The 24,089-nt window shown below is 48.4% G+C and overlaps 7 protein-coding genes across 7 annotated transcripts; 4 read left to right on the top strand and 3 right to left on the bottom strand.

Annotated features, from left to right (window-relative positions):
* Positions 1 to 2,275: 2,275 nt before the first annotated feature.
* Positions 2,276 to 3,858, bottom strand: COCSADRAFT_351145 (uncharacterized protein; the record flags this gene model as incomplete). Its single annotated transcript, XM_007707855.1, has 4 exons — positions 2,276 to 2,842; positions 2,882 to 2,951; positions 3,009 to 3,743; positions 3,812 to 3,858. 4 exons carry the CDS (start codon positions 3,856 to 3,858, stop codon positions 2,276 to 2,278), a joined length of 1,419 nt encoding a protein of 472 aa, XP_007706045.1.
* Positions 3,859 to 4,624: 766 nt separating this feature from the next.
* On the top strand, positions 4,625 to 5,652 carry COCSADRAFT_104266 (uncharacterized protein; the record flags this gene model as incomplete). Its single annotated transcript, XM_007707854.1, has 2 exons — positions 4,625 to 5,550; positions 5,604 to 5,652. 2 exons carry the CDS (start codon positions 4,625 to 4,627, stop codon positions 5,650 to 5,652), a joined length of 975 nt encoding a protein of 324 aa, XP_007706044.1.
* A 1,508-nt stretch (positions 5,653 to 7,160) lies between these two features.
* On the top strand, positions 7,161 to 8,919 carry COCSADRAFT_280969 (uncharacterized protein). Its single transcript, XM_007707853.1, has 3 exons — positions 7,161 to 7,522; positions 7,572 to 7,769; positions 7,816 to 8,919. Exons 1-3 carry the CDS (start codon positions 7,447 to 7,449, stop codon positions 8,910 to 8,912), a joined length of 1,371 nt encoding a protein of 456 aa, XP_007706043.1. The 5' UTR covers positions 7,161 to 7,446; the 3' UTR covers positions 8,913 to 8,919.
* A 494-nt stretch (positions 8,920 to 9,413) lies between these two features.
* On the top strand, positions 9,414 to 11,397 carry COCSADRAFT_104239 (uncharacterized protein; the record flags this gene model as incomplete). Its single annotated transcript, XM_007707852.1, has 2 exons — positions 9,414 to 9,456; positions 9,524 to 11,397. The coding sequence occupies 2 exons, from the start codon at positions 9,414 to 9,416 to the stop codon at positions 11,395 to 11,397; spliced, it is 1,917 nt and encodes a 638-aa protein (XP_007706042.1).
* A 316-nt stretch (positions 11,398 to 11,713) lies between these two features.
* COCSADRAFT_204519 (uncharacterized protein) lies at positions 11,714 to 13,651 on the top strand. Its single transcript, XM_007707851.1, has 2 exons — positions 11,714 to 11,850; positions 11,905 to 13,651. The coding sequence occupies exons 1-2, from the start codon at positions 11,757 to 11,759 to the stop codon at positions 13,443 to 13,445; spliced, it is 1,635 nt and encodes a 544-aa protein (XP_007706041.1). The 5' UTR covers positions 11,714 to 11,756; the 3' UTR covers positions 13,446 to 13,651.
* A 2,715-nt stretch (positions 13,652 to 16,366) lies between these two features.
* On the bottom strand, positions 16,367 to 18,726 carry COCSADRAFT_129961 (uncharacterized protein). The gene is made up of 2 exons (XM_007707850.1): positions 18,287 to 18,726; positions 16,367 to 18,232 (listed from the first exon to the last, which is right to left on the bottom strand). Exons 1-2 carry the CDS (start codon positions 18,635 to 18,637, stop codon positions 16,466 to 16,468), a joined length of 2,118 nt encoding a protein of 705 aa, XP_007706040.1. The 5' UTR covers positions 18,638 to 18,726; the 3' UTR covers positions 16,367 to 16,465.
* Positions 18,727 to 19,846: 1,120 nt separating this feature from the next.
* Positions 19,847 to 21,774, bottom strand: COCSADRAFT_42041 (uncharacterized protein). The gene has a single exon (XM_007707824.1). The coding sequence runs from the start codon at positions 21,594 to 21,596 to the stop codon at positions 20,034 to 20,036; it is 1,563 nt and encodes a 520-aa protein (XP_007706014.1). The 5' UTR covers positions 21,597 to 21,774; the 3' UTR covers positions 19,847 to 20,033.
* Between the last annotated feature and the right edge of the window lie 2,315 nt (positions 21,775 to 24,089).

The following is a 24,089-nucleotide window of genomic DNA, read 5'->3' as shown; positions in this document are numbered from 1 at the left end:
CTTATGTTATGGGCGGAGAGGCCTAGCGAATGAGTATGCTTCTACCTATCATACAGAAGCTAAAAGATAAGAAAAAGAGAAGATAACTAAGTACAGACTTCTCTTATACCTGCTCGCTTCTGATCACGTGTCCGTACAGAAGGTATATCACGTGGTCGAAGATCACGTGATCCTCTTCAGTAGAGATCACGGGCGCAGCCCTTTACAAGACCATTATCACGTAATCTATATATCTACTACTACTATATATATAACTATTAGCTATATAGCTCTATCTACTATAGAGTTCTAAAAGTTCAAAATCTTTTAGAATTTTTCCAAGTATTTAAGTTATTATAGATCTACCTAAAGCTGCAGTAGAATGTCACGTGACACCTATGTAAAAGACTAGAAGATCTTAGCTTTAAAACGCACTAACTTCTATATCTATAGCCACTATAGCTGCTGAGTAATTATCTTTTAAAAATAATAACTTTTTTTCTACGTTTTTTTTTGTCACCCCACTGTATCTTTTCATGAAAACAAGTCTATCTACTTACAGAAGCTCTATATTTGATTTACCAGAGTAGATATTAAGTAATTTACTAGTAGTAGGGTTGCAGCAGGAATATCAGTTCCAAGTTGGCTTTAGTATACCGTCAGTGCTCGGCGAATGCTTTCTCCGAGTTCACCCGTCGACCGAGACCTTGTAATTGTTGTTAGGAATGTTCTGCAATAGATGGACACGTAGGTTTTCTCCTCATGAATACCGAAAGTCTAAGGCCTGCCATGCATATGAGAAAACGTAGCCTCGAAACCGTCAGGTTCCATATTCTTAGTACTGAACCCAAACGCGGAAAGAGCATTTGTTCCTCACGCGCCCAATTCCACCCCCCAAAGTGCCCAGAAAACAGCGTGCTTGAATTGTCGTGCAAAGAAAGTGAGTATCTTCTTTCACTACTTTCTGGAACTTGCAGCTGTTGCTTGTGCACTGCTAACACAATCCACAGCTCAGATGCGAGGGCCAGAAGACAACGTGCGACCAATGTAACTTCAAGCAGCTGGAATGTGTATATTCTCGAAATGGTAACTATGATTCCAAAAGGAATTGGAAAACGAACAGGGCTCGAGATGAATCGAATTTCGTAGCGAAGACCAAGGTTTCTAGTGCTGGCGGTGAAATCCGCCCTGAACCAGAGTGCCATACAGCAGAGGCAGGGCTTGGATTTGAGAGCACAAATCCATAGCCCATAAACTTCATATATGAAGAGTTCCTGGATCTATCTGACACGTTTGATTTTGAACACTACTGGGAGCCGCTGGAAAGTGAGCCTTCTACATTTAAACTTGGAAAATGAACAATCTTATTGAAATGAACAGCAGGTGAGATATTCGGGGACAGCTCCATAAATTTAATGAACATAGATATTGACTCTATAACACTTCTCTCAATTTCAAGCAACAGCTCAACAAACAAAGATGAAGCTCGTCTTCAAAGTACAGAACAAATTCCCTTCTCGAGGATATACTTACACTCCGCTTAACGAACAGTTTCAATTACTGTTCCATTGTAACCAGATAACTCTGTTATGGACCAGATGGCCAATATAACGACTTCCGTCTTGAGCAGAATATCCCCACTGAAAACTCAATGAGAAATGGTGAGAAAGCACTCGGACAGGCAACGCATCCAACAGACCTCATCTCCAACAATGCGCATGATCTCTTGGTGTTCTACATAATCCCAGAATCAACTCATAGAATGCCTCTAACATCTGGCTCTTTCTAAGCAGGACTTGAAGAATCGTATCAGGCCACTCAAAAGCAGAATGCCTCCTCCGTCTCGACATCACTGGCCACCTATCATTGTTCAAGTATGGTTCTAGAAACTTTGAAAAAGGTCGGCAGGGGGTCTGTGCACAGAGAAACTCACCAGATACATCAAGCTTTTAACATGAATAAGGAAATTCTGGATCACTTATCGGTTGGGGCTGCATGTTTGGTATACGAACCATCAAAACGATCTTATGATGTTGATGGAAACTACTTTCGAAAAGACTATTGATTCGTTTGATCGCACGGCAAAGCGATGTGGAAGTAAGATCATGAAGTTGGAGTGGCAATCTTTTGATCTGTTTTTTTTGTCAAAAAGATAGTTCCAGCCCGTTAGAAGAAGCAAAATAGCTTTCTTCTTATTTAATTAATGCATCACAGCATCATTTAGGAGGACTACATTTTGTTAATCTTACCCAGATCATGATTGATTCTGTTATGCATTAATCAATAATCTCTCACACTAATATTCTCTGCCCTTACCGACGGTCCGACTGTCCAGCTCTCTTATATCGTACTGATTTGCAGGAAGTTCCTGAGGCACCGCTCGAACTACAGCAAGTGTAGGCGACTTTACATCTAGTATTGTCTGCAACTCTGGTTCTCGTACTGCTTTTATTGCCGCGTTACCTAGCCTTTGTCTCCGATACAGAATAAAGCCGATGGCACCAAGTAGGGCTAGACCTCCCAATGCACCAGCAATTATACCGCCGATTAAGCCACCTGATAGCTCTGACGCTTCATTTTGTGGCACTAGGACGTTGACGGAAGAGGTTGGCGAAGGTGCAGCATCGACTGATCTACCCGTCGAGTTCGTGCAAAACTCGCTAATCATGTTATTCTGTTTGTCGACTGCGACTACATTAGGGGTTCTCGACCCTGTGTTCGCTTGCCAGACGGAAAATCTCTCTGCTTTTTGATTGACCATTATATAGGCTGAGCTCATAAACAGTCGGCCAAGGACTGGCAGATCGTTGCCATTATAGGACTGAAGGGAATTGATAACGACGTTTCGCACCGATGTATTCGTCTGCACTGCGCCATTGGAGGCAATTTATGTGTCGGGAACAACGAGTTCGGTATTGGGAATCTTCACTGAGATGCTGTTGTGAAGCTGGATCGTCAGACCTCCGTAATAACTACCTCATGATCATTAGGTTGTGTATCTTTTGAACATGGATAGCTATGGCACTTACACGTTACTCAGATCAAACAGCATTGTAAAGTAGTTAATACCAAGGCTTCTTGCATCAGTCATGTTATCTGGAAGTGTTCCGCCCGCGAGCAATCTGAAGTTTTTGTAATAGCTTAGTGGAAGTGTCATTAGTCCCGCGAAGCTAGGACTTATGCATGCTTGTATCGCCGCTGATTGTGACCCCATAAGGACGCTCATGTCGGTACCGTTTGGCCAGTTCAGAAGGATGTCGCTGATCATTACTACCATGCCCGTCCTACAGCGGCTGCCTCGGAACAGTGATGCTGTGGAGTTGTCATTTGGATTTGAAATCAACGATCTGTCCAGACCGCCGAGAACCAATGACCCTCCAGTCTGCTTTTCGGCGGGACCACCGACGAGTCCCCAAAATATGGAGTATACTTTCGTACCTATGTCGCCGGCAGATACAAGTGCTTGTAAAAACGATGAATTCCTGCCCAAGCCGAGCTGTGATTGGCTGGTGAAGGCCTGATTGAGGTCTTGTTTCGGAACGCCGAATCCAAACAAAGAAAGCGATGTGTTTATACCGAAGCTAAGAGTATCTTCCATCCACTCCGCTTTAAAATCATCACTATCCTTTCGACTGCTGATCAACTTGTCTGTAGACGATTTCGATGCATCGTACGCTCCGCCACGGAATGTTACGCATGCTCCCGATGAGTAGGAATCTGTACAGAATCCATTCGTTCCGTAAACATAGGTCTCATTGTAACCTCTGTACGCCGCACTTGTTAGCTATGCAGAATCTTTAACACTCCTTGGGACATGTATTGTAAGACTTACCCGCTGGCGAAGAAAGAGATTTTCTGATTGTTGGAGCCGACAGTCATAGAGATTCCCCTCACATAGGCTCCATTTGGCAAAGATACATTCTGAATAGGTGCAACAGTGGGCTATGGTTGGCACTGGCTATTAACAAAGGTGACGAAATGCAAACCTCCCAGAGTCGACAGGAACATGCCCATTGCAATGGTGATGTTGAAGATGACGACGCAGAGAAGTACTCAAGGGCCAGTGACTAGTAGTATAGGGAAACAATAAGGCGGCAAGGTACTCCCAGCCGATAGCGCTTAAACGAGTAGCAGAGCATGTTCATTCGAATTCGATGTTATGTTGTAGCCAGGTTATGCCCGTCCACCAACCAGCGAACATTGCTATGCGCTGCCAAACTCCGCTTAGCGCCGACCCTGACCTCTCTGCAGCAATGTCGATTAGCCCCACTCCCCTGTGCGAATCTAGATATTAGCTGAGCTGTGCCGCAATGCCACATTGCGAGATTGCAGGCTACAACAAAAGCTCTCCTATGCTTGTCGCAAGAAGCGCCCTTCGCATTTTCCAAAAGAAATATTTTAGGCCTCACAACCCCATTTTTTTCTCTTCATGTCCTGGTAATCAGCATCTCCTCTGCTCTCCTTGCATCACCTGCGCACGTACGTGTGAAGCAGATACCAAGATTCCACGATATCCGTTCGAAAATATTACAGAAGCAATCAATCACATGTCAAATTCGATCGCCTCTGGAGTAACTTAAGCACTAACCATCACAAAATGATGCATTCCCGCAGGAGAATCGAATTCATGGTGGTTGCAATGTTCATGCTCGGCGTATGGTTCCTCGTTGATGCGCATTTCAATAATTTTGGAGAAGACCCTATTGGGACCAGAGTTACTAAGAAGCCATGGCGGTATGACGCAAAAGAAGAAGAAAAAGAAGAGCATAAAATAGTGGATCAGGAAATTGGCGATGGTGTCATGAAGCAGGAAATGTCATTGGCTTCCATCATCCCTCAGCATTCGAGTACTCCGACTCAAAGTCATGCGGTCGCGACTCCCAGCCCATCTCTACCCGATCGCGTTGTAGTGATGGCAAAGCTTCCCACAGACGACACACGCTGGGTACATACCGACCTACCAGACTGGCAATCAGCCATTTACGACATCGACACTGAGACTCCACACAAGACATCGAATCTGGATCCGCTCACAAACAGTACGCTGCATACGCTTCGGAACAAAGGAATGGAAGCAAATGCATACCTCGCATACATTGTGCAAAATTACGATAACCTCCCTTCAACAATCGCCTTCATTCATCCACACAAGGACGGCTACCCAATCGCCTGGCATACTGACAACAGCGAACATTCGAATGTAGTCTCTCTACAAACCCTCAACATCAACTTCATCCAAAGTAACGGCTATGCGAATCTGCGGTGCGTTCCTGATCCTGGCTGCCCGCACGAGGTAATGCCGTTCCGAGATCCGCCGGAGGAACATCGAACAATCGAAGCAGCGATGCCAGATGCGTGGCGAGATTTGTTCAACAACACAGATGTACCACACATACTGGCGACTCCTTGCTGTGCACAGTTTGCCGTGTCGAGCAAGCAAGTGCGGAGGCGGCCGTTGGACGAATACAAAAAGTACTATACGTGGTTGATGCAAACCCCATTAAAGGATGAGACCAGTGGACGGGTGTTCGAGTATCTTTGGCATATTTTGTTTGGCCAAGCGCCGGTCTAGTAAGTACTCAGTGAACCAAAATTGCGATGCGCGGTTGCTGACTTTGATTAAGCTGTTCTGCATACGAGAAGTGTTATTGCGATGTGTACAACAAATGTTGAAGCATCCTTGTTCTGTGTAAGATCTGCACAGCCTGGGTGTTTGTCGGCAAAATGATCAATCATCTTACTGAAAGATCGAAGCCGATGTGAACATGCGCTCAAGTTCCTAGCGTGAAGATGCAACGCGCCGTCATCATTCTCAGCAAAGCATGGCACGTGGAAATGCTATTCATACTAGATGGAAGCCATGACTTGAAGACCGAAAGTCTTTTTTGGTTTTGTACGGACCGGACGGTCGTATGTCGGGTAAGACCTGCCTAGCGCAGCAGATTGGGTATCGGGTCGACGATTTGGATCAACACGAGTGGCGAGAGATTCGGCAGACGTAGAAAGTAGCAGCCCGAGGGCTCTGCTGGTACTAGGCTCGTGTTGATGGAGTTAGTGAGCTGCTAGTTTGTGCCGAGGTAGAAGCGCATGCAGGGCCGTGGATCTTGGGTCTGGCTATGTTTGGTAGGTATCACGCATCTGTGGATTGTATGTTGCCGTAATTAGAGGCTGGGCATGTGCAATACTTTGGGTTAGTACATACATATGTACTACGGTGTCGCCGAGGGAAACTTTGCAAGACTGTCAATGGGTGAGCGAATGCCAGGCTGATTGTTACCAGTCCACAAGGTTGTGTGTTTGTGCAGTGCATCTAGAAAGTGCGAGACGAAATGTTTGATGGGTCCACGGATGGAGGAGAATTGCAGAGTTGCTGGGGCAGCAAGTCGAGTGCAGAGAGGCCATTGGTGACGTGACGCAGGTAAAGTGGTGGTGAATTAGCGGCGGGAGACAAAGAGGGGCGGGTCCACAAGTGGAGAGAGGGTTGCAAGCTTTCTCTCGCTTGCACTTCCTCCACCCTCGCCCCTGACCCGCGCGATGATGAGCAGACAGCCATGAGCGTCATTCGCCCTCGTATTCTTCTCAGACACGGTTAGTTCCCCACATTTGCTGTGGCAAGACCAGCAGCCGTTGCTCTCATGGCCATGCTTGCGCTGGGAGCCCAGGGCGAAAGGGGTCCGCGGAGACGAAGACGCCAAGGCAATCAATTGGGTGCAACAGGCACAGGTCACCATATAAAGAGTTGGATAACTGCATGGGGCTTTGCACGACGTGTGCCACTCGCAGCGGGATATTGCCAAAGCCGGTTTCTTGGTCCAAGCCACACAGTTTACTTGCCCGCAGCTGTCTCGAAGATAGCTCGTGTCGCGGCGTGGCAGTCCATGACAGACGACATTGAGGTTACATAGACGTGGTTGGTCTTCCGGGCGCAATGAAAGGCCGGCGCATTGGTTTCGCGACACGAGAGTGCTGTCAAGCACAAGAGATCGACAGCTTGCTACGACCTAGGTTGGGGCAACCTTGAGAGCGAAAGCGAATGTGGACCCGGCTTGGAATAGTGCCTGTGCAAGGAATGCGAACGGGTATACTACGATGACCTCACCGTGACCGTCAGCTTTCCGGCAACTAACCAACCGATTACACGGCCATGGGATGGAAGCGCAGTCAATTGGCTCAACGGGCAAAAAAAAATAGCTCGGTTAGAGCTTCGCGTGTTGTATCAGCCTGTCCTGTCAAACAGCGCTGGGGGTGCGCCATGGTTGTGCAGTTGTGCTCAGCCATGTCTCTCTTTCTCTAACATGTTGTACCTCTGCGCCCTCGTGAGCCCCCATTCACTCTCACCTCACTCTCTTTGGCTTTTCACGCCAACTTTCGAGCCTCACCAGACCTGATTTTGCCCCATCACTGTGCATTCATCTGTCGCTCCATTGTTCCCTCTATCCTTCCCTCGTAGCATCTACCTAGCCAATTATGCCATCTGCGCTGGCGCTGCGGCGCATTGCCGTTGTCACTGCTCTGGCAGCTTGTGCGACTGCTCAACAGTGCTGTAGGATACTTTCAACTATTTCTTATGCACCCTCACTAATTGACAACAGACTACCCCAATGGCGACAAGGCCCCCGATACTGAGCAGCCTTGCTCCTCAGCAGAAGGCTCAGCCTGCTGCCCGGAAAAATGGCAGTGCCTTGACAATGGCCTTTGTCACTATCCTGCTAATAATTTGTACGGCAGATATAGCTGTACTGACAAGAGTTGGAAGTCGGAAGGCTGTCCCTCCAACTTGTGCACTTACGGTTAGGTCTCTGACAACTTCATTTGGACAGGGCTAACAAGCATCAGATCTCAAAGCTGCTGGCGGCGAGTCGATAACAAAATGCTCCGACCACAACGACCAGTGGTGCTGTAACGCTGATGCTGTGCATGTCAATTGCTGCCAAGAGTCTCCATCTCCGCGACCCTTCTTTGCCCTACAGAATCCAGCAGCATATGCCACTATTGGCTCCATGACAGCATCAACCGCACCAAACCTTGCAAGCATAACAGGCCAAGCAAGTGGAAGTGGCTCTGGAGATCAGATGTCAGCATCGCCAACATCTGCGCCCCAGTCTTCTTCACCATCTTCACCCGCGTCCTCGCCGCCGACTTCAAATACCCTATCGTCTCCTCCCTCACGTGATTCATCTGTATCGGCAGATGCGCGCTCATCTGCTACACCATTCACTTCGGTCTTTTTCAGTCTTTCATCAGGGTCTACTGGATTTGTCAGTGTCCCTGTCACAAGCGTCCTCACGCCTACTTTGGGCACTAGCAATGCAGCAAACGGTGGCGGTAATGAGGGCGGATCAAACTCGAACTTGGGGTTGATAATTGGCTGTGCAGTGGGCATTCCTTTGGGACTTACTTTGATTGGCATCGTCCTCTTACTTTTCCGGAAGAGGCGCCAACAAAAGAGTAACCCCTACAGCAAAGCTGATGGAGCGGATGAAGACAACTCAAACATTGCAGGTACTGCTGGCGCCAAACTGACAAAGGAGGATATGTACCGTAACTCCGCGTCTGCTGCTGAAATAGATGGAAACCCTATAGGCGTTGGGCGACCAGTCTCCACTGTTCAAGGCCACGCAGAACTGGCATCAGGAAATGGATTCCAGGCAGGACACAGCACGCCCTACAGACCAGATGCAGTTGGCATCGGTGGCGGAAATCTCCATCCAGATCGAAACACTTGGAATAGTGTGCCACCCCGATACTCGCCGGGGCAAAGCCAAGCGCCTTTTAGTCATCTAGCAGCGAGCGAGCTAGCAGATACAAGCATCAGACCAACCGTCAATGAGAAGGGAGAACAACAGTATGTGGCATACAAACCGCAACCAGCAGCAGAGATGCCGACTATAACGACTCCACCCGAGGATGTGGAGAAGAATTTGCGTCCGTAAAGAAGGACCAAAGCCTAGATGCTTTTGATGGAGAACATGCATGCACATGGTGCGCTGCATGATACAGATCTAAACTTTTCTTTTGTACATATATTATAAGGGGAAATGGCACGTGTAAATGAGGACGTGGCCGATATGATGGCTGGATATCTGGACTTTTGGATAGTATTTAACGGAGACAGCACTTGCTCATAATAGCTGGCATAGATACTATATACCATGACTTGGATTGATTGCACGAGCAAGTCCGGAGAGTATACCACGTGATGTGGCTTGGCTCACGTGACTGAAGTATGGCGGTGTGTAGTACTAGTACATATTCAGTATGTATGGGGGTGAGCGAGTCATGTCACTCGGCCCTGTCGTCAGCCCTCGAAAGGGCGCTCAACGATATTGCCAGATAACCGTGTCGCATCCGGTGTTTACATGCCAGGTGCTCGCTCTACTACCTCCTCATGTTGTCTTACACATCCTCGTATATTCAAGCATATTTCAGTCACCATGGAATACTTGCCAGATGAACTTGCGCTCCATATCATCTCATGTAGGTGCTCGGAGATAGCATACGCACCATCCATCCCGACCCCCACTCTGACCGACCAACTACCTAGACCTCGAACCCTCTGAACTCGCCAACCTCCAGCACGTGTCCCGCCGTTTCCTCAGCATCTGCCGCGATAACAATCTATGGAGGTCCCTGTGTTTCGCGCATTCTGCTGCTGAGCGCCGCCGTCGCCGTCTCGAGTTGTCGACGGACATTGACCCGCGACTTGCTGAGCTGATCCGCGCTGCCGACACGCTCTCGACTACGTTTGACACGTCCGGTCACAACGCCGATGCTCCCAGCGCTGAGATACAGCAGGAGAGGGACAGAGAGAAGAGACGACAGGCCTTGATCACCAACTGGGATCCAAGCTATCCCGAGGAGAAAGTCAATTGGTACCAGGACTTTATACAAAGGCATGCCGAACAGCAAATCGGTTGGTTCCAAGATGCAGGGAGTGAGAGTAAGGATGATGGAGAGATCAGGAGAGATGCTACGGGTGCAGGCATTTTGTTCGACCATGATGGGCTGGCGGAACACCTCATTGCACCCCTCGACGACGGCAGTATAAGCATCTGGGATGCTTCGGCAAGTAGCGAACGCTTCGGCAAGGTCGTTGCGAAGAGTGATATCGGTTTGCTACCCGACAAGAGCTCCGACTTGGACTATGATACGAGGGTTACACAAAGTCAAGCCATCATGACGGAAACAGGCGCTGTCGAGTGTGTGAGCATCGATAGCAAGCTGCACAAGGGCTTCTTCGCTGTCCAGAACATGTTGAACGAGGTTGACCTCAATGTTCTCAAGATAGTGTCGAGGACCCCGTATCCGTTTCCTATAACAGCTCTGTCCGAATCTCATCACCAGACACCGCTGACGGTTGGAACAAATTGGACGCTGCATCTTCATGACACTCGAAAGCCTCCCCAGGCCGCATCTTCGGTACGATGTGAGCTTATCGGCGGCGCGACCGATATCTCTTTTTCCCGCCTTGAAACGGGGGACTTTGGCGGTCATGTCTCACTCTCACAACCAGGCGCGCTTTCCATTCTGCACCTACCTACAGCGCGCGAGTGGGACGGCAATGGAGATATCTGGGTCGGCGGCCGATTTACGAGCATGCTCAACTTTGACCGCAGGTACTTCCCCCGGCTTCGCGGTACCGTGCACTCTGGCGCCCGACTTTCATGCATAACAGCTATACCATATCCTTTTGTACCGCAAGACCTCCGACTTGGCCGACCGCACCCATCGCCCGCGTTGCTGCGCGAAGTCAAGGCTATCTCTGGCCACACTTTGATTGCAGCAGGGGAGTATAAAGGCAAAGGCTCACTTGAGCTGTACGGCCTGTCAAATGAGCCATCATTATCCATTAACTCAAGCGATAGCCGCACAACAAGTAACAGGAATGCGTACTATCAGAACAGGCAGACGGCCAGTAGCTCGAAGCTGCTTTCTGCTGCACCACATGGTACCCGACTTGTCTTTTCAGATGGCGACGGCAACATGAAGTGGGTCGAGCGTGACGGCTCAACACCCGTCCGCCAATTCAACATTAACGACTTTCAACGCTCATCCTCCGAGCCTGCACCACAATCTCAACTTGTCAGTGCACAGCCAGATACACAAGCCGGCTGGGGCGATATCGTGCAAAAGATTCTGCCCACTGTGAATCCATCTTTGCTTTGCCCCCACTCTTCCTCATCAACCGAAGCACTTGGTCTCGACAACTTGATATTGTGGACTGGGGACGGTAAGCTAGGCATGGTGGGCTTTGGGCGTGACCCACCATTTGAAAGGGATGTGTTTGAAGACGCGCTTGAGCAGCAGGGTAATGATGCAGGGGAAAAGGTAAGAGAGAGGGAGTACAGTGCTGAGATGAGGAGAGCGCTAGAGCATCAAGCGAGAGAGTTGAGGTGGTTGAGAGGATATGGGCTGTAGAGTGGGGGTGTATAGACAGGGTGTTTATGGTTACTGTGATAGAAACAAATATAAAGGTTAGACTGTAAAGCTATGCACACAATTGCATGAGTATGGTGCGATCGTCAACTCGACTGGATGCAATGGGTTGAACATTTAGCACGGACCCTTGGTTCTCGCTCCCGCATGACGCACACCACCAGATCACACCCCTTCTGCCGTCTATCGCATCTATTCTCGTCCCTGTCGGCGGATTTTCTCGTTATGGGTAGACTTTCGAACATGATGCTCCAACCCCATTGTGTGTCGTTTTCATATTCGGTTATGCGGCACATCGAGCGCATAGCCAAGACGCGTCTCCACGATGGTCGTACTCTCACATGCCAAACGCGTGGCGACTAGTAACATATACACGAGATCCTTATTTGCTGCATACCGGCCGAATGAGGCGCTCTTTACAACGTGCTACACGCGGTAAACATGTCTCCATACAGGTGCTAAAGTTGGCGAGCTGACAGTTACGTACAGGATGGCTGGTCTTACCCCTCGGCAGACACTCCTCTCGCTTGCGATCCTATCCCTTCCTCTTGCAACAACCAGTCAACAATGCGCAAGGAATCAAACCATCAAAAGACGAACATCGTAATGAAGAAAGGAGCAAGTTTTCCCGGAGCGTCCTTGAAGGAAGCACCGTTGCTCTAATATCGTTATTTGGTCTAGGCTTGGGCGGCTACGCATACAGCCTGTTCTACAAGAGAACAGTAGGGAAGAAGATTGAGAATGCCTTTGATCCAGGGTACAGCTCGCAAGAGCGGGTAGCTCTTGGTCGCGTCGCGTACGGCACTGAACCGGAAAAGATACGAGAGATTGTAGAGCGAGAATACTGGGTCCCAAGAGCCGAACAGCCGGCCATTGACAACATCGTAAACGGGAAAGCAAGAGGGAAATACTACCTCGTTATTGGCGAACGAGGTACCGGAAAGAGAGCATTGCTTTTGGAAGCTATGAGAAAGGTCAACGGCGATGGTATTGCCATGCTGGAAGCTCATAATGATTTGGAAGTGTTCCGCCTACGCCTCGGCAAAGCTATCGACTACGAGTTTCATGAAGACTATATTGGTGGCTTGTTCAGCATCAGAGGCCCCAGGGATAGCTCGCCGCTTCTGGATATTGAGAGAGCACTCAACCAGTTGGAGAAGGTAGCCTGGTCGATGCGAAAACGGCGTGGAAAGCCCCTGATCATGATCATCAACAACATCCACTTGTTCAAAGACGATGAGCCAGGCAAGCATTTGTTGGAGATTCTCCAACAGCGGGCCGAGATCTGGGCGGGTAACGAGCTTGTCACAACAGTCTTTACGTCGGATGAGTTTTGGACGCTCGAACGGCTAACACCGCATGCGACCAACATGGGGGTTATGAGTATCAGAGATGTGCACAGGGACACCGTCATTAACGCGCTCAAGCGATACAGAGCTCGATATCACAACGAGGACACGCCAAAAAGCGTTCTTGATGAAGTCTTTGCCCAGGTTGGTGGTCGCCTCATCTTTTTGAATCAGGTCGCAAAATCACAAGATATGCTGGAAACCTGTCGCCAAATCAACCGGAGGGAAAAGTCGTGGTTCCTCAACAATTGTTGGATTCTAGGCGATTCCATGGACGACGACGTCGAGGAACAGCAGAAATACTGTGCCGCAGCCATCGTCTTGGCGCGCGCCCTGATCCTCCGTGAACAAGACTCTGACGGGGAGGAATTCACGCTCCCCGAGATACCCCTACACGAAGCGCGACAAATCATTACACGAGCGGACTTTGTGCACCCTTTCGATCACATCAACATTGTTCACATCGATGCGCACGGCATGGTGCGTGCAGATTCCGTCCCCATGCAAAACGCCTTTCGAGATGTCGTCAAGCAACCTGGTTTCGAAGAGCATCTGAAAGCAACGCTCAATCGGCTGGATGAGCTGGAGAGTTTAGCGCGGACAAGGGAAGTTGCGGTGAGAAAGCTGCCTGATCGGAGCGGAGGCATTGTTCCTGTACAAACGTATTGTGCCAAGCTGTGAAGGGGTCTAGTAGGATGGCAGGGAGTAGGGGGGTTATCCATGCTGGTATCACAAGTACCGTTGTATGTATTACCTCGATTGTGTGACGTATGATCGCTTGTCCAACCGATTGGCGCAATGTTAGTGATGGAATTTACGTTGTATGGACCTACGTAGTGTTTAGGTTCTCGAACATCGCCTGCTACTTCAAGACTCGCAGACTTGGGCATGCGGGCTGCTGCTGTAAGGACCCGTGCTACATCTACTATGCGCGCTAGGTGAGTGGCTGTTGAGAAGTAGAATATGCTGTCGCCAGGACCCTTTTGTTCCACCATCTCGGGAAGTTCTTGGGTCGTCTCCACTACGCCAGAAAGCGAGTAGCTTAAATGGCGTGGTGATAAAATATGCTCGAATATTTTGGCCAGACGCCTTTCGCTGGTCTGGAGCGCTTGTCTTAACTATATGGCGCGGTCCATGTGTTATAGGTTTCACTAAAAACAAGCTCATAGGAACTGATTTCGCTCTGCAAAAGTTCAGAAATATCTTATTGGATGACCGAATTATTCTTATCCAGCTTAACGCTCGTACGTAATTTGATGTTTGTACTGTGAGCTATGCCCAAAACCAGCTCTTGATAGTTGATTTTGCTCATAAAGAGTTGGGGAATCCGCAAACTACACGGCCGAATATGTTACAGATAGCCGAAAAACTAGCACTTGCGACCCCTCAAAGACCACTCCAAGGATTTGCAGTGCGAAACATCCTCGAGATTAATTTTTAATGAGTGCAAGTCAGTCTAAGACGAGTTAAAGAATCGTAAGAGTGCTTTCGTGCTTAGTAGGATCTGACTTTAGAACAATGAAAGATGGAACATCAGCTATGCAGAGCGCGAATCTAGACAGATACGATCGAGATATATAAAGCTCAACAGGTGGATAAAATGTCTAGAAAAACATCTATCGCATTCACTTCATCACTACGTTTCAACCCTACAGCCTTTCCAGCTCATCCAATCCAACATGATGTTTATCAAGACTCTCTTCTTTGCTTTCATTAGCACTGCTCTAGCTTTCCCAGAGGGCATCTTAGTTTCCAATGGACTCACTGGGGCTTCAAAGCCTATAACACGCGATATTCCACGGTCATAGTTGGCTAAACGAGAGTTTGACCCTACTGTTATTTCAACTGAGGATCACCCCACCAATCCATTGTTGGTTCGGCAACTTTGTAACCCTTGCACCCCTGATGCTTGCGGTGCTTGTGGCGCGGTAGGTTAACCATGTATTTACTGTACCTTACTGAAACTGACTTATAATAATATAGACTGGAAATAGTGTACGTTATCTTCAACTAGAGCTGCTCAATTAACATCTCTCCCTCTCTCTGTTTCTCTTGTCTGTCAGCGGATACTAACTCATCCTTCAGGGTCAATTATGATGGATTTCCTTCAGCTCCTCTTATTCTCAGACTTTTGCTAACATAGGTGCTTATGAAAGTTCTGTTGCACGGTACGTTCAGGTGCCTTGACAATTATACCACTCTAACAAAAGACAGAAAAGCTTCTACGGAGCCCTTTGTAGATAAACTCAACAAGAATATCAAGGAAGTTCGTTAGTAGTAACTATGAGATTCCTTCATACATGAATTGAGCTTAGATAACTAGACGCTAGGCACGATATATGGTGGTCCCTTCCGTTTACCTTCGCCTTCAAATGTCGCAGCTAGGAGATTCTTCAAGTTTTGGTGCAGAAGAAGCTTCCTTGAAACTTTCTTCTAATGTAACTGTTGCACATTCCGAGAATCTACCTATATGTATCTACACTAGTACAGATGTCCTATAGATGTTGGAGATGAAATTCCAGTGTAGCACCTCTCAAAAAAGCCTAATATAATTTCAGAAGTAACTCATTCTCTTCTTTCTCTACCTTCATATTACGCTTACTCCCCTCGCTCTATAGATATCTATATGGTTCTTATAGCAATTATGGCCTCAGAAATTGAATTCAGTCCTCTGTCCGCATCGCTCAAGTGCTAAAATCTTTGCTTTCACATAATCTTTTTCAAGAGAAGCCATTTCTTCATTTTAATCATATGAATCGTTTGGTTCTCTGCGGGAGAGTAGCACTGAATACAGACAGGCTTCAAGGCTTTCGACGTCTGCCTTGAATCAGTCACGAAATCAGACTTATATTTGTTGTGCTCTAGCTGATTTGAGCATTAATGCTATAGGTAAGTCGCAGAGTTAACATCTGTGTCTGTCTCCGTACACTCCACACGAGCCATCTTTTGCTATTTAGTTTCAGTTTGCCGTGTTAATCCTCGTTTAAATACTAAATGTGTCGATCGAGAACAATGAAGTAATTTCAACTCAGACGCAGATGAGTACATCGGGTTGGCTTACTTTCTTACAGCTTCCTATTAAGGTTCACTCATCCATGACGTACGGACTCCCCCCCCCCGATTTTCCGCACTTCTCAAATTATAGCATACTACCTATTGGACCCACTGAACGATAGCTTCTTTCACAATACTTTAGGGCTTTCTTTCTCATCTACTAAAATAAGACAGAACAAAGGCCTGTTAACACAACTGTTCACTTTCACTATCACCTTGTAATCCGCCCTTCAGTATATCTTGTACGCCGCCGTTTTGACCTTTTCGTCTTCTTAGCCAATGTTGTTCTGGCAAATCAAACTGTCTCTCTATACGTCCAAGTGTCTAACAATTACGACAGGTCAGCGCAGGTTGCGACCCGGATTCTTGCAGCGTGTACTGTGGTAGTGGGGGCGGCCATTGCATTACCAGCCCAAACGGAATCCCTTACCTGCTAATGCGGGCCTATCGGTTGCTAAAGTAATAAAGCCACAAGTTCTAGTTGTATTGTAGAATTATACGTGGAGGAAGCACAGTTGTACACATTCTTGAAACACACCTCACTTGTTCCCCTTCAGTTTATATGAACATGACTGCATTAAGCACAATGTGCGAAGATATCTAAGACTACATTAATGTATTCACTCCCTTGCCATTATTGAATCTCATCAGAAGCCCGCGGGACAAGCGACTGTCTCTCTAACCAGGTTGACAGGTCTCTGTGATGCTGGAAGGGTACGGTAGAAAGTTAGCCGCCCGTTAGAGGGTGAGAGTATACTTGACTCGAAGCCCGCCTGAACGCATTGCAAGCCAGCGTTTGCTGTTGGCCTACAGGGCGTGAGTCCGAACGCAGAGTTGCTCGATATCCCGGCTGGAAAATAATTACTGTTGAGAAATCCAGTTGACCAAACGGATGATGAGGCTTGGTATGCTATATTGGAGTACACAAAGTTGGTGGAAGTTCTGAGGAAACAGTTGTTGGTTCCCACGGTGTGTTGCTTGAAAATAGCTTTGTTGGTAGTGGACACTATTCCAAAGTTGCCGGGATCCACGGCCATATAGCCTCCGAAGTTTGTGTCTTTGACTACAAAGCATCCAGCAATAGGTGCGCAACTGTTGGCTGGGGCAGCGGCTTGGACAGTAGTAGTGGAAGTCGTAGTCGATCGGATAGTGGTAGCTATGAGGAGCGTTGTGGCGATGGTAGTAGTGGGAGTCGGTGCGACATCAGTAGTAGTGCTGATCACAGTCTGAGTCGTGGTGAAAACAGTTGAAGTTGCCGTGATTTGGGTCTCTGTTATTGTGCCAGTTGCAACTTGTGAACAGGCGGCCGATAGCACTGATCCCGGCCAGTTCGCAACAGATGCAGGGGTAGGCAATGCCGCACGTTTCGCCAGATCAGGACTAGCAGCGACAAGAGAAGACACAACGGAGGCTGGAAGAACTACATAAGGCCAAATATCGGTGTTGATAGAGGAGGCTGTGGTTGTGGCGTTGTTGTCGAACCGTCGTAAACGTGCAGGAGCTGGCTGGGTAACAGTTGCGGTAACAGTTTCTACCACTGTAGTTGGATTATAAGAGGTAATAGTGGTAGAGGTTGTAACTGGATCGGGAGTCGAGGTAACGGTGGAGTCGACAGTGGTGACAGTGACAGTGCTGATAGTTGAAACCGCGGACACTATACTAGTGGGTGCAACATAGTTGATGTAGGATGAGCAGAAGGCAGCATTCTCGGGTTGCCTCAAGTATGAAATATCAGAAGCGCAGATAGGCTGGCCGGGATTGGCATTATTCGAGTAGATCTCTGAATAGGCTATCGTATAGTGATCGCTGCCACGCCATTGTCCCTCGTTGGAGATGACATCTGGTGTGTTTGCCCAGGTGGTGTTGTACATTGAACATATCTGAGCTTGCGGCACTCCATTCTTCATGAGGATGTACGTGTTGAAAAATCGGCAGATGCTCCTGGAATTGAGATGGCCGATGTTGAACTGGGTTTCGGCCTCGCAAGCGGTAGCGCAGCGGGATGGATCAAACGGAGCACCATCGCTGAATTCCTTGTAGGTAATATATGTGTCGCGACCATTACAGTCTGAAGGTGCGTTGACGGCCTTGTTGCCAACGAAGGTACCAGCGTACCCGGAAATAGACTCAGCAGCTGATGGGTTACGAACGTAGCCGTTGGAGCCAGCGATTACGACATGGAAGTCGTTACGCCACTGACCATCGTTGGTAGCAGTTTCCGTGGAAAGGACAGTGCCCCACAAAACACACTTGATAACAGTGGTTGATGCAGGATTAGGGCACGCTGTAGCAGGAACCTTCTCCGGATCACGCTCGAATAAGATGTTGAAGGAAAGACATCCTTTGGTAGTCGAGCACTTAGCAGCGCAAGCTTCAGTGTCGTAACTGGATAGGGAAAAGTATCCCATGTAGGACTAATCAAATCTTGTTAGTATTCTCGAAAATCTTCCGAGTTTTGTACGACTCACTGATGTCTGCGAGGATGCCTTTTTGTTCTGGAATACGTTCACATATCCTTCTGGAGTTTTCGCACCGTTGGCGGCATCCGAAAGCTCGGAGAAAGCCAGGAATGCCTCTGGGGTATCTGAGGAAGGCACTGGGCCTGATCCGAGCGCTTGGTCTGAGCAATCCCACTCGCGCTTCAAAAATTTCGCAGGAAGAGTTGTGGTATCATTCTTGGCTCCTACTCCCATGGGGATAGTTACCGGAGGCGCCACGTCATCGGACTTGACCATACCACTCAGATCTAATTTTTGAGGGATCGGAGTTGCTGCTGCGAGCGTTATAAGGGCAAGAAGCCCAGCTGATCTTCTCATCATGGATAGAAGAAGGTATGAGATGTGTGAATATAGTTGGGGTATAAATTTCCACTAGGAGTAAGTGGGTGCTGTGACTGATCGTAAACAAGCACTGCTGTTGTGGTCATGCACGAGAGAACGAGGGCAATTTATCTGCAGCGGGATCTTGGTGGCGTCTCAGCTCATGTATCGATCGTGGCTTTTCATTAGAAAGGTTGAGATACTTTCAGCAAGTGGCGTCGTGATGCCAAGGGCTGAGGAAACTTGACAATAGTGATAGTGGATGCTTTCCAAAGGTCTGGACACAACAGGTTAACCTCATCTAGACATGGATACTAGAATTGTCTCCGAATTGCCATGAATCAACCACCCAGGCGTCTGGTACTAGCGTTTGGAAATCGTGTGGCTGATAACCCGCTTCGTCGCTAGTAAGCCATGCTCTGTACTAGTCGAGAATAGTACTAGTCTACACCCATATTGGGAACACGTCTTCTCTTAGTTCACCGGAGTCACCGGTCCCTAGACTCACTCTAAACATGCTTGACTATATCGAGAACAGAGACTACTGGGTCAACATCTTGGTCTAGGCAAGAGAAGACCAAACTGAACGTACTACTGCTCTAATGAATGTAGCCTTAAGTCATGATTATAGCGTACTGTACCGGCTATAATCAGACACATGGAACGTTATCGTCATTGTGTTTTGCATAGTAGTCGAAAAGAATGTTGTATATTTGACCGTTGCATCGTCACCGCTGTCTACAGACGATAGCCAGGCTTTTTGTTGACGAGATCCGAAGTTTCATCTCTAGAGGTTACAAGTCACGGTGACAGAACGAACACTAACTCCAACGTGTTCGCTTCAGGATCTCCCATGTGATCTAATCGTTGTTCCGGAAATCTTAAGATTCAAAGTCAGGTTGCCGAACATGCTTGTTGCAGCCACAGCCAATACGAAGCCTGGCCCCATTGCTCTTCGGGGAAAGTATCGTAACGCTAAGAGCTCAGCTTTCAGGGTCGAGCTGGTCTTGGCAGGGACTAACTAAGTCATGCACCACTGCGTTGGGTCCGCCACATTCTCAATGAAGCCTAGCAGCGAATTCTGCCTGCCGTCCCTCGACATTGGTGACATGCCGTGTGCTTTTACGCTTGTGATTTCTGGTTAGTTGATATATGCCGTGAACTCAAGCACGGATGAGCGGTGAGGATAGATTGTAGTTAGACAGCAACTTCGGTTGTTCATAACACATCTGGTTCGAGTTCCTCTATATTCCATGTTCGGCTAGAAATTAAGTTGCGCAATCGTCAAGTTGAATTCGCGCTTTAACACCAAGACCGGAACACCACCCAAAAGTATGCTTCCCGAAGCGCCATAACCATGTGCCCTTGAAAGCGCAAAAATGCTTCGCACGCTACGCTAAGCTTTCCAATGACTCGCTGCTCCGAGTGTATGTTTTCTGGCCTCCTTTTCCGCTGCAGCAAAAGCTTCCGGTTTCCTCTTTTTCTCGTCCCTCAGCGTATGTTTCTCCCAGTCCTTCAAGACCTGAAGCGTGGCTATAACGAGTGCCTGATCTACTTCCGGAGATCGTATATAAATTGCTTCATCAGGCAGGTTTTCTGCAGTATTATCGACTCCGCCGTCCCAAAAGCAGTGGTCCGCAACGATATGGCCATACAGCGGATTCGGATTGTATCCTGCAGCGACGAACAGCGCATGTCTGAGGGTGTCGTACCTTGCGCCATCGATGGAGGAAACTCTGCTGCTCGTCACCCACATATAGGCTCGTCGGTCGGTCCCGATAAACCTTAAGGAGTCGTAATTCAGCGCATGTACGTATGTCGTCATGATGTCTCTGGAGTTGGGTCCACTTGGCGTTAGAACTTCAGACTTTCGCATATTGGTTTTGGGATCTATCTTGAGCTCATATGTCCACGTAGTGGCCTGCTGTTTGCTAGCCTTCGTCCCAAGATTCTCAAGTTGCTCATTGCACGTCATAGTCCAGGACAGCTTTGGGCTACGAAAGCTACCGCCAACAGATTTGAACTTGAAAGAAAAGGCTGGAGGTACAGAATCTTGTGCCTTGTCTGAGGGCCGTTTCTCGCTCCATGTCGACGATGTCGGCGTGTCGAGCCAACAAGAACCTGAGGCATGTTTGCCTCCCCGACCGGCGTACAGTGTTTGAAGTACGGGTGGCGGGCTCCATTGTGGAGGATAAGGTGCTTGACGATGTTTTTCTACATAGGGAGGCAGCGAAGAATGATCCAGAGCAACGGGTGGTTGGCTCACGGGCTGCTGGTCTGGATAGACTGGTATCGGGAGAGTTTGCTCCGAGAATTTGGGACCTGAGTATGTGATGGGAAAAGGCTCCACCACAACTTCTGGTAATGTGCTAAACCTAGTCGTATCTATCTTCTGAGCATGATTCAGAGATCCTGGACTCCATGGTGCAGCATGTGTCCCTATGCTCTTTGAATGGGGCCGTAATGACTGCGCAGATCGGTGGTGGGTAATCGGTATTGAAACCGAGTTTCGAGGTGCTACACCACATGGAGATTGATTATTGGAATAGGACACGCTTCGAGAATGCGGTCGCAGCGTTTGTACAGACAGGTGTTGGTGCAGTGATGGCGTCAGGTGTTGCGGGTTTCCAGCAAACGGGTTCATCAACGGTGTAGAGTTTGTGACCTCTAGTTGCGACATCCTACGCGCGAGGAGTTCATCCTGCTTCAATTGCTCTTCATGTATGGTTGTTGGTGGGGCTGATGGTAATGGTGCCGGTAATTCTGCAATTACTGGAGCTGGCTCTGTGCTGCCGTAGTGAGGTTGAACGTATGATCCTGCAGCTAGCGCATATTGAGTGTACTCGGGGTGATGGTTTTGTGTGTGATGGTATACAGGCTGCGCCGGTGAAGGCGGCGTTTGTTGATACTGCCGCGACTGCCAGGGCTGTTGATATGGATTGAAATTCGGTGATGCCATGACTCTTTGCAGGTTCAACTTGGTACTGTTGGTTGCGATAGGGGACTCGATTTTTTGCGCGCAATGAAGGGGCCAGTTCGTGCCCAAGAGGTCCGACCAAAGGAGTGCGCGATCATGTGCGCACAACAACCAGTCGAGACGATACTTTGCAGAGCTCCTTTCTGGACGGAGACGGGTAAGCCTGTTGGTGGAAGGTGATGTATGCAGTGTGTGATACTGCGGGATGTGGGAAGTACTCAGTATCAACCTTTGTTTTGGCGCGTCTCAGCCCCCAGCGCGGGACACTGGTTGCCTAACCAATCGCCCTCAGCTGTCCTCACATCGGGCGGCTAGCCACCCTCTCGCAATCCCCACGGTACGATAGGCAATAGAGCAGCCTTGTCCCCGTAGATGTTGATGCGGAGTAGGAAGCGGAACATATAGGGAAGATGCTAGTGCCCATAGCAGTAAGCAGGTGCTTGTGGGAAATGCGCCACACTTCCCATGCGCCACAACGCTGTCGAACTTAGCCATCGTCCCACACCCCGCATATACTATGTATACGTCATGGTTGTGCATATGTCGAGGGGGGCAGCACATCATACGTTGTGGTGAACTTTGTCGCCATAGCATTTCAGTTTCCTACAGCCTATGTTTGGTGTTTGGAGCGGGAATAATCGACTATGTGCAAGGTCTGAAAGGCGACTCTTCCAAAACTACACATGAATGACATGGCCATCATAAGGACCTTTGAAGAATTTTAAGCGTCCGAATCCAATGCGCCATGCTGGCTCACAACAGGAGACGACCTAACATAGGAATTTTTTAATGCAGGAAATCAATGAGTGGTGTGACCTGATACTAAAGGATCTGTCGCCCTATAATAAATGTGGGGTTTTCGTTACGCTCCAGCCAGCCAAATTTGAGTACTAGCAACCGTTCAATCACCGGGGAGTGCAGGGACCCTATCCACAGTCCTGGGAATACCAACTGGGGTCAAAGCTCTACAGACTATGCTACTGAGCAGATAGTCGAGTATTAGGTGTGGCATGTACTTGCCGTATCATGTGCCCCCAATGGGTCTGAGACCATATGTTACCCTCTATTCTTATTGTACGTTTTGCGCGAATTGCATTAAGCACGACCCAGCACAACAAATGGCAACTGATTTGCGACTTGAACTACATAGCAATTCAATCTAGGGATGACCAAGATTGCAGTAAATTAGTGTCAGTAGAAATTGCAATAGCGATCACTACACATAAAGGATTCATTCCGTATGTGAGTGGATTGATTCTTCCCTGTATCTGCTCTGCGGCTCTCTCTATTTGTATTAAGCGCACGCGAAGCGCGTTTAATGCGCCATCGCCGGGCGGGGCTAGTGCCGCTACAACATCTGTCTAAAATCAAGGTTGATATTTTAAGTATAACTAGTCATATGATAAAAATCTTCCTAAAAGAGACAAAGACTTCTTCTAAGACTTCTTCATATTTTTGTGAATTACATACTAGTATGACAGTCATCAAGCTAGTGCCATGATTTTCTATTTTGTTATATTACTTTCCATATAGTAGCCTGATAAATTCATAACTGGTTTAAAGACCAATACCCTTACAAGGTCCGTCCTTCCACGAATACTCATCCTCCCAACACACATACGGGATCTCCCTGAAGAGAATCTTTTGCGCTGTAACGGAGTAGGACATGTTAGTCGCTGATCGCAAAAGGTAAAAAGAAGGAGGGGTCTTTCACACTAGGAAAGTGAGGGATATCGTTGGGGAGTGATGTAACTTACTGCAAAAAACCAGCTTCGCATCCACAGACAATTCGAGGTACATGGGGTACTTCTGGTTGTACTTCTTACTGTAGTATTCGACGTAGTTGTATCTGAAACCCATCAAGTTGCCATCGCCACAGTCGAACGTGCTGACGCCGCTGCAGTCCTTGTCCCATAGAAGAGGGCATTTTCGCGTGGCTCGACACTTTTCGACACCATCTTCCTTGACCCAAGCTTCCAGTTCGATGCCGGAAGTAATGCCCATATGAGCCTTGATATGTGCTTGGAGGCAGGGAACTTTCTCTGACTTGGCACACATGCCCGACGCGCAGAAGCGGATGTAGTCGCATCCACCATTGATGCTGCCGCTACACCCGTTCTGTCGAGCAGAGATGAGGCTCATGTCCCTTGTTGCGACGCTGCTCTGGTTCTGCGGGGTGTTCGGAACAGAAACCTCCTGCTCGCCCGGCTCATTATCAGCCGGCTCCTCCTGGCGATGGGAGTCCTCTTCGGGCCTTAAACTGAGTTCAGGTGTTGGAACCGATGGGTCTACTGTGATGCTTGCATCGTCGATAAGGGAAGGGGGCGCGGTTGCGTCAGCCGGAGCATCAATAAAACCTGCCTGAGCACATCTGGCTATGACAGTGGTACTCAGGCAGATGGAGTACTCGCCTGAACACGAAGGGGTACCCGTCGCAGAGTATGTAGAGTAGCAGGGCCTGGTTGGTACGCAGAG

Source organism: Bipolaris sorokiniana (assembly GCF_000338995.1).
Source record: "Bipolaris sorokiniana ND90Pr unplaced genomic scaffold COCSAscaffold_22, whole genome shotgun sequence".
NCBI classification, from domain to species: Eukaryota; Fungi; Ascomycota; class Dothideomycetes; order Pleosporales; family Pleosporaceae; genus Bipolaris; species Bipolaris sorokiniana.
The sequence above is the reverse complement of the archived record's forward strand: the minus strand, read 5'-3'. Positions and strand labels throughout refer to the sequence as shown.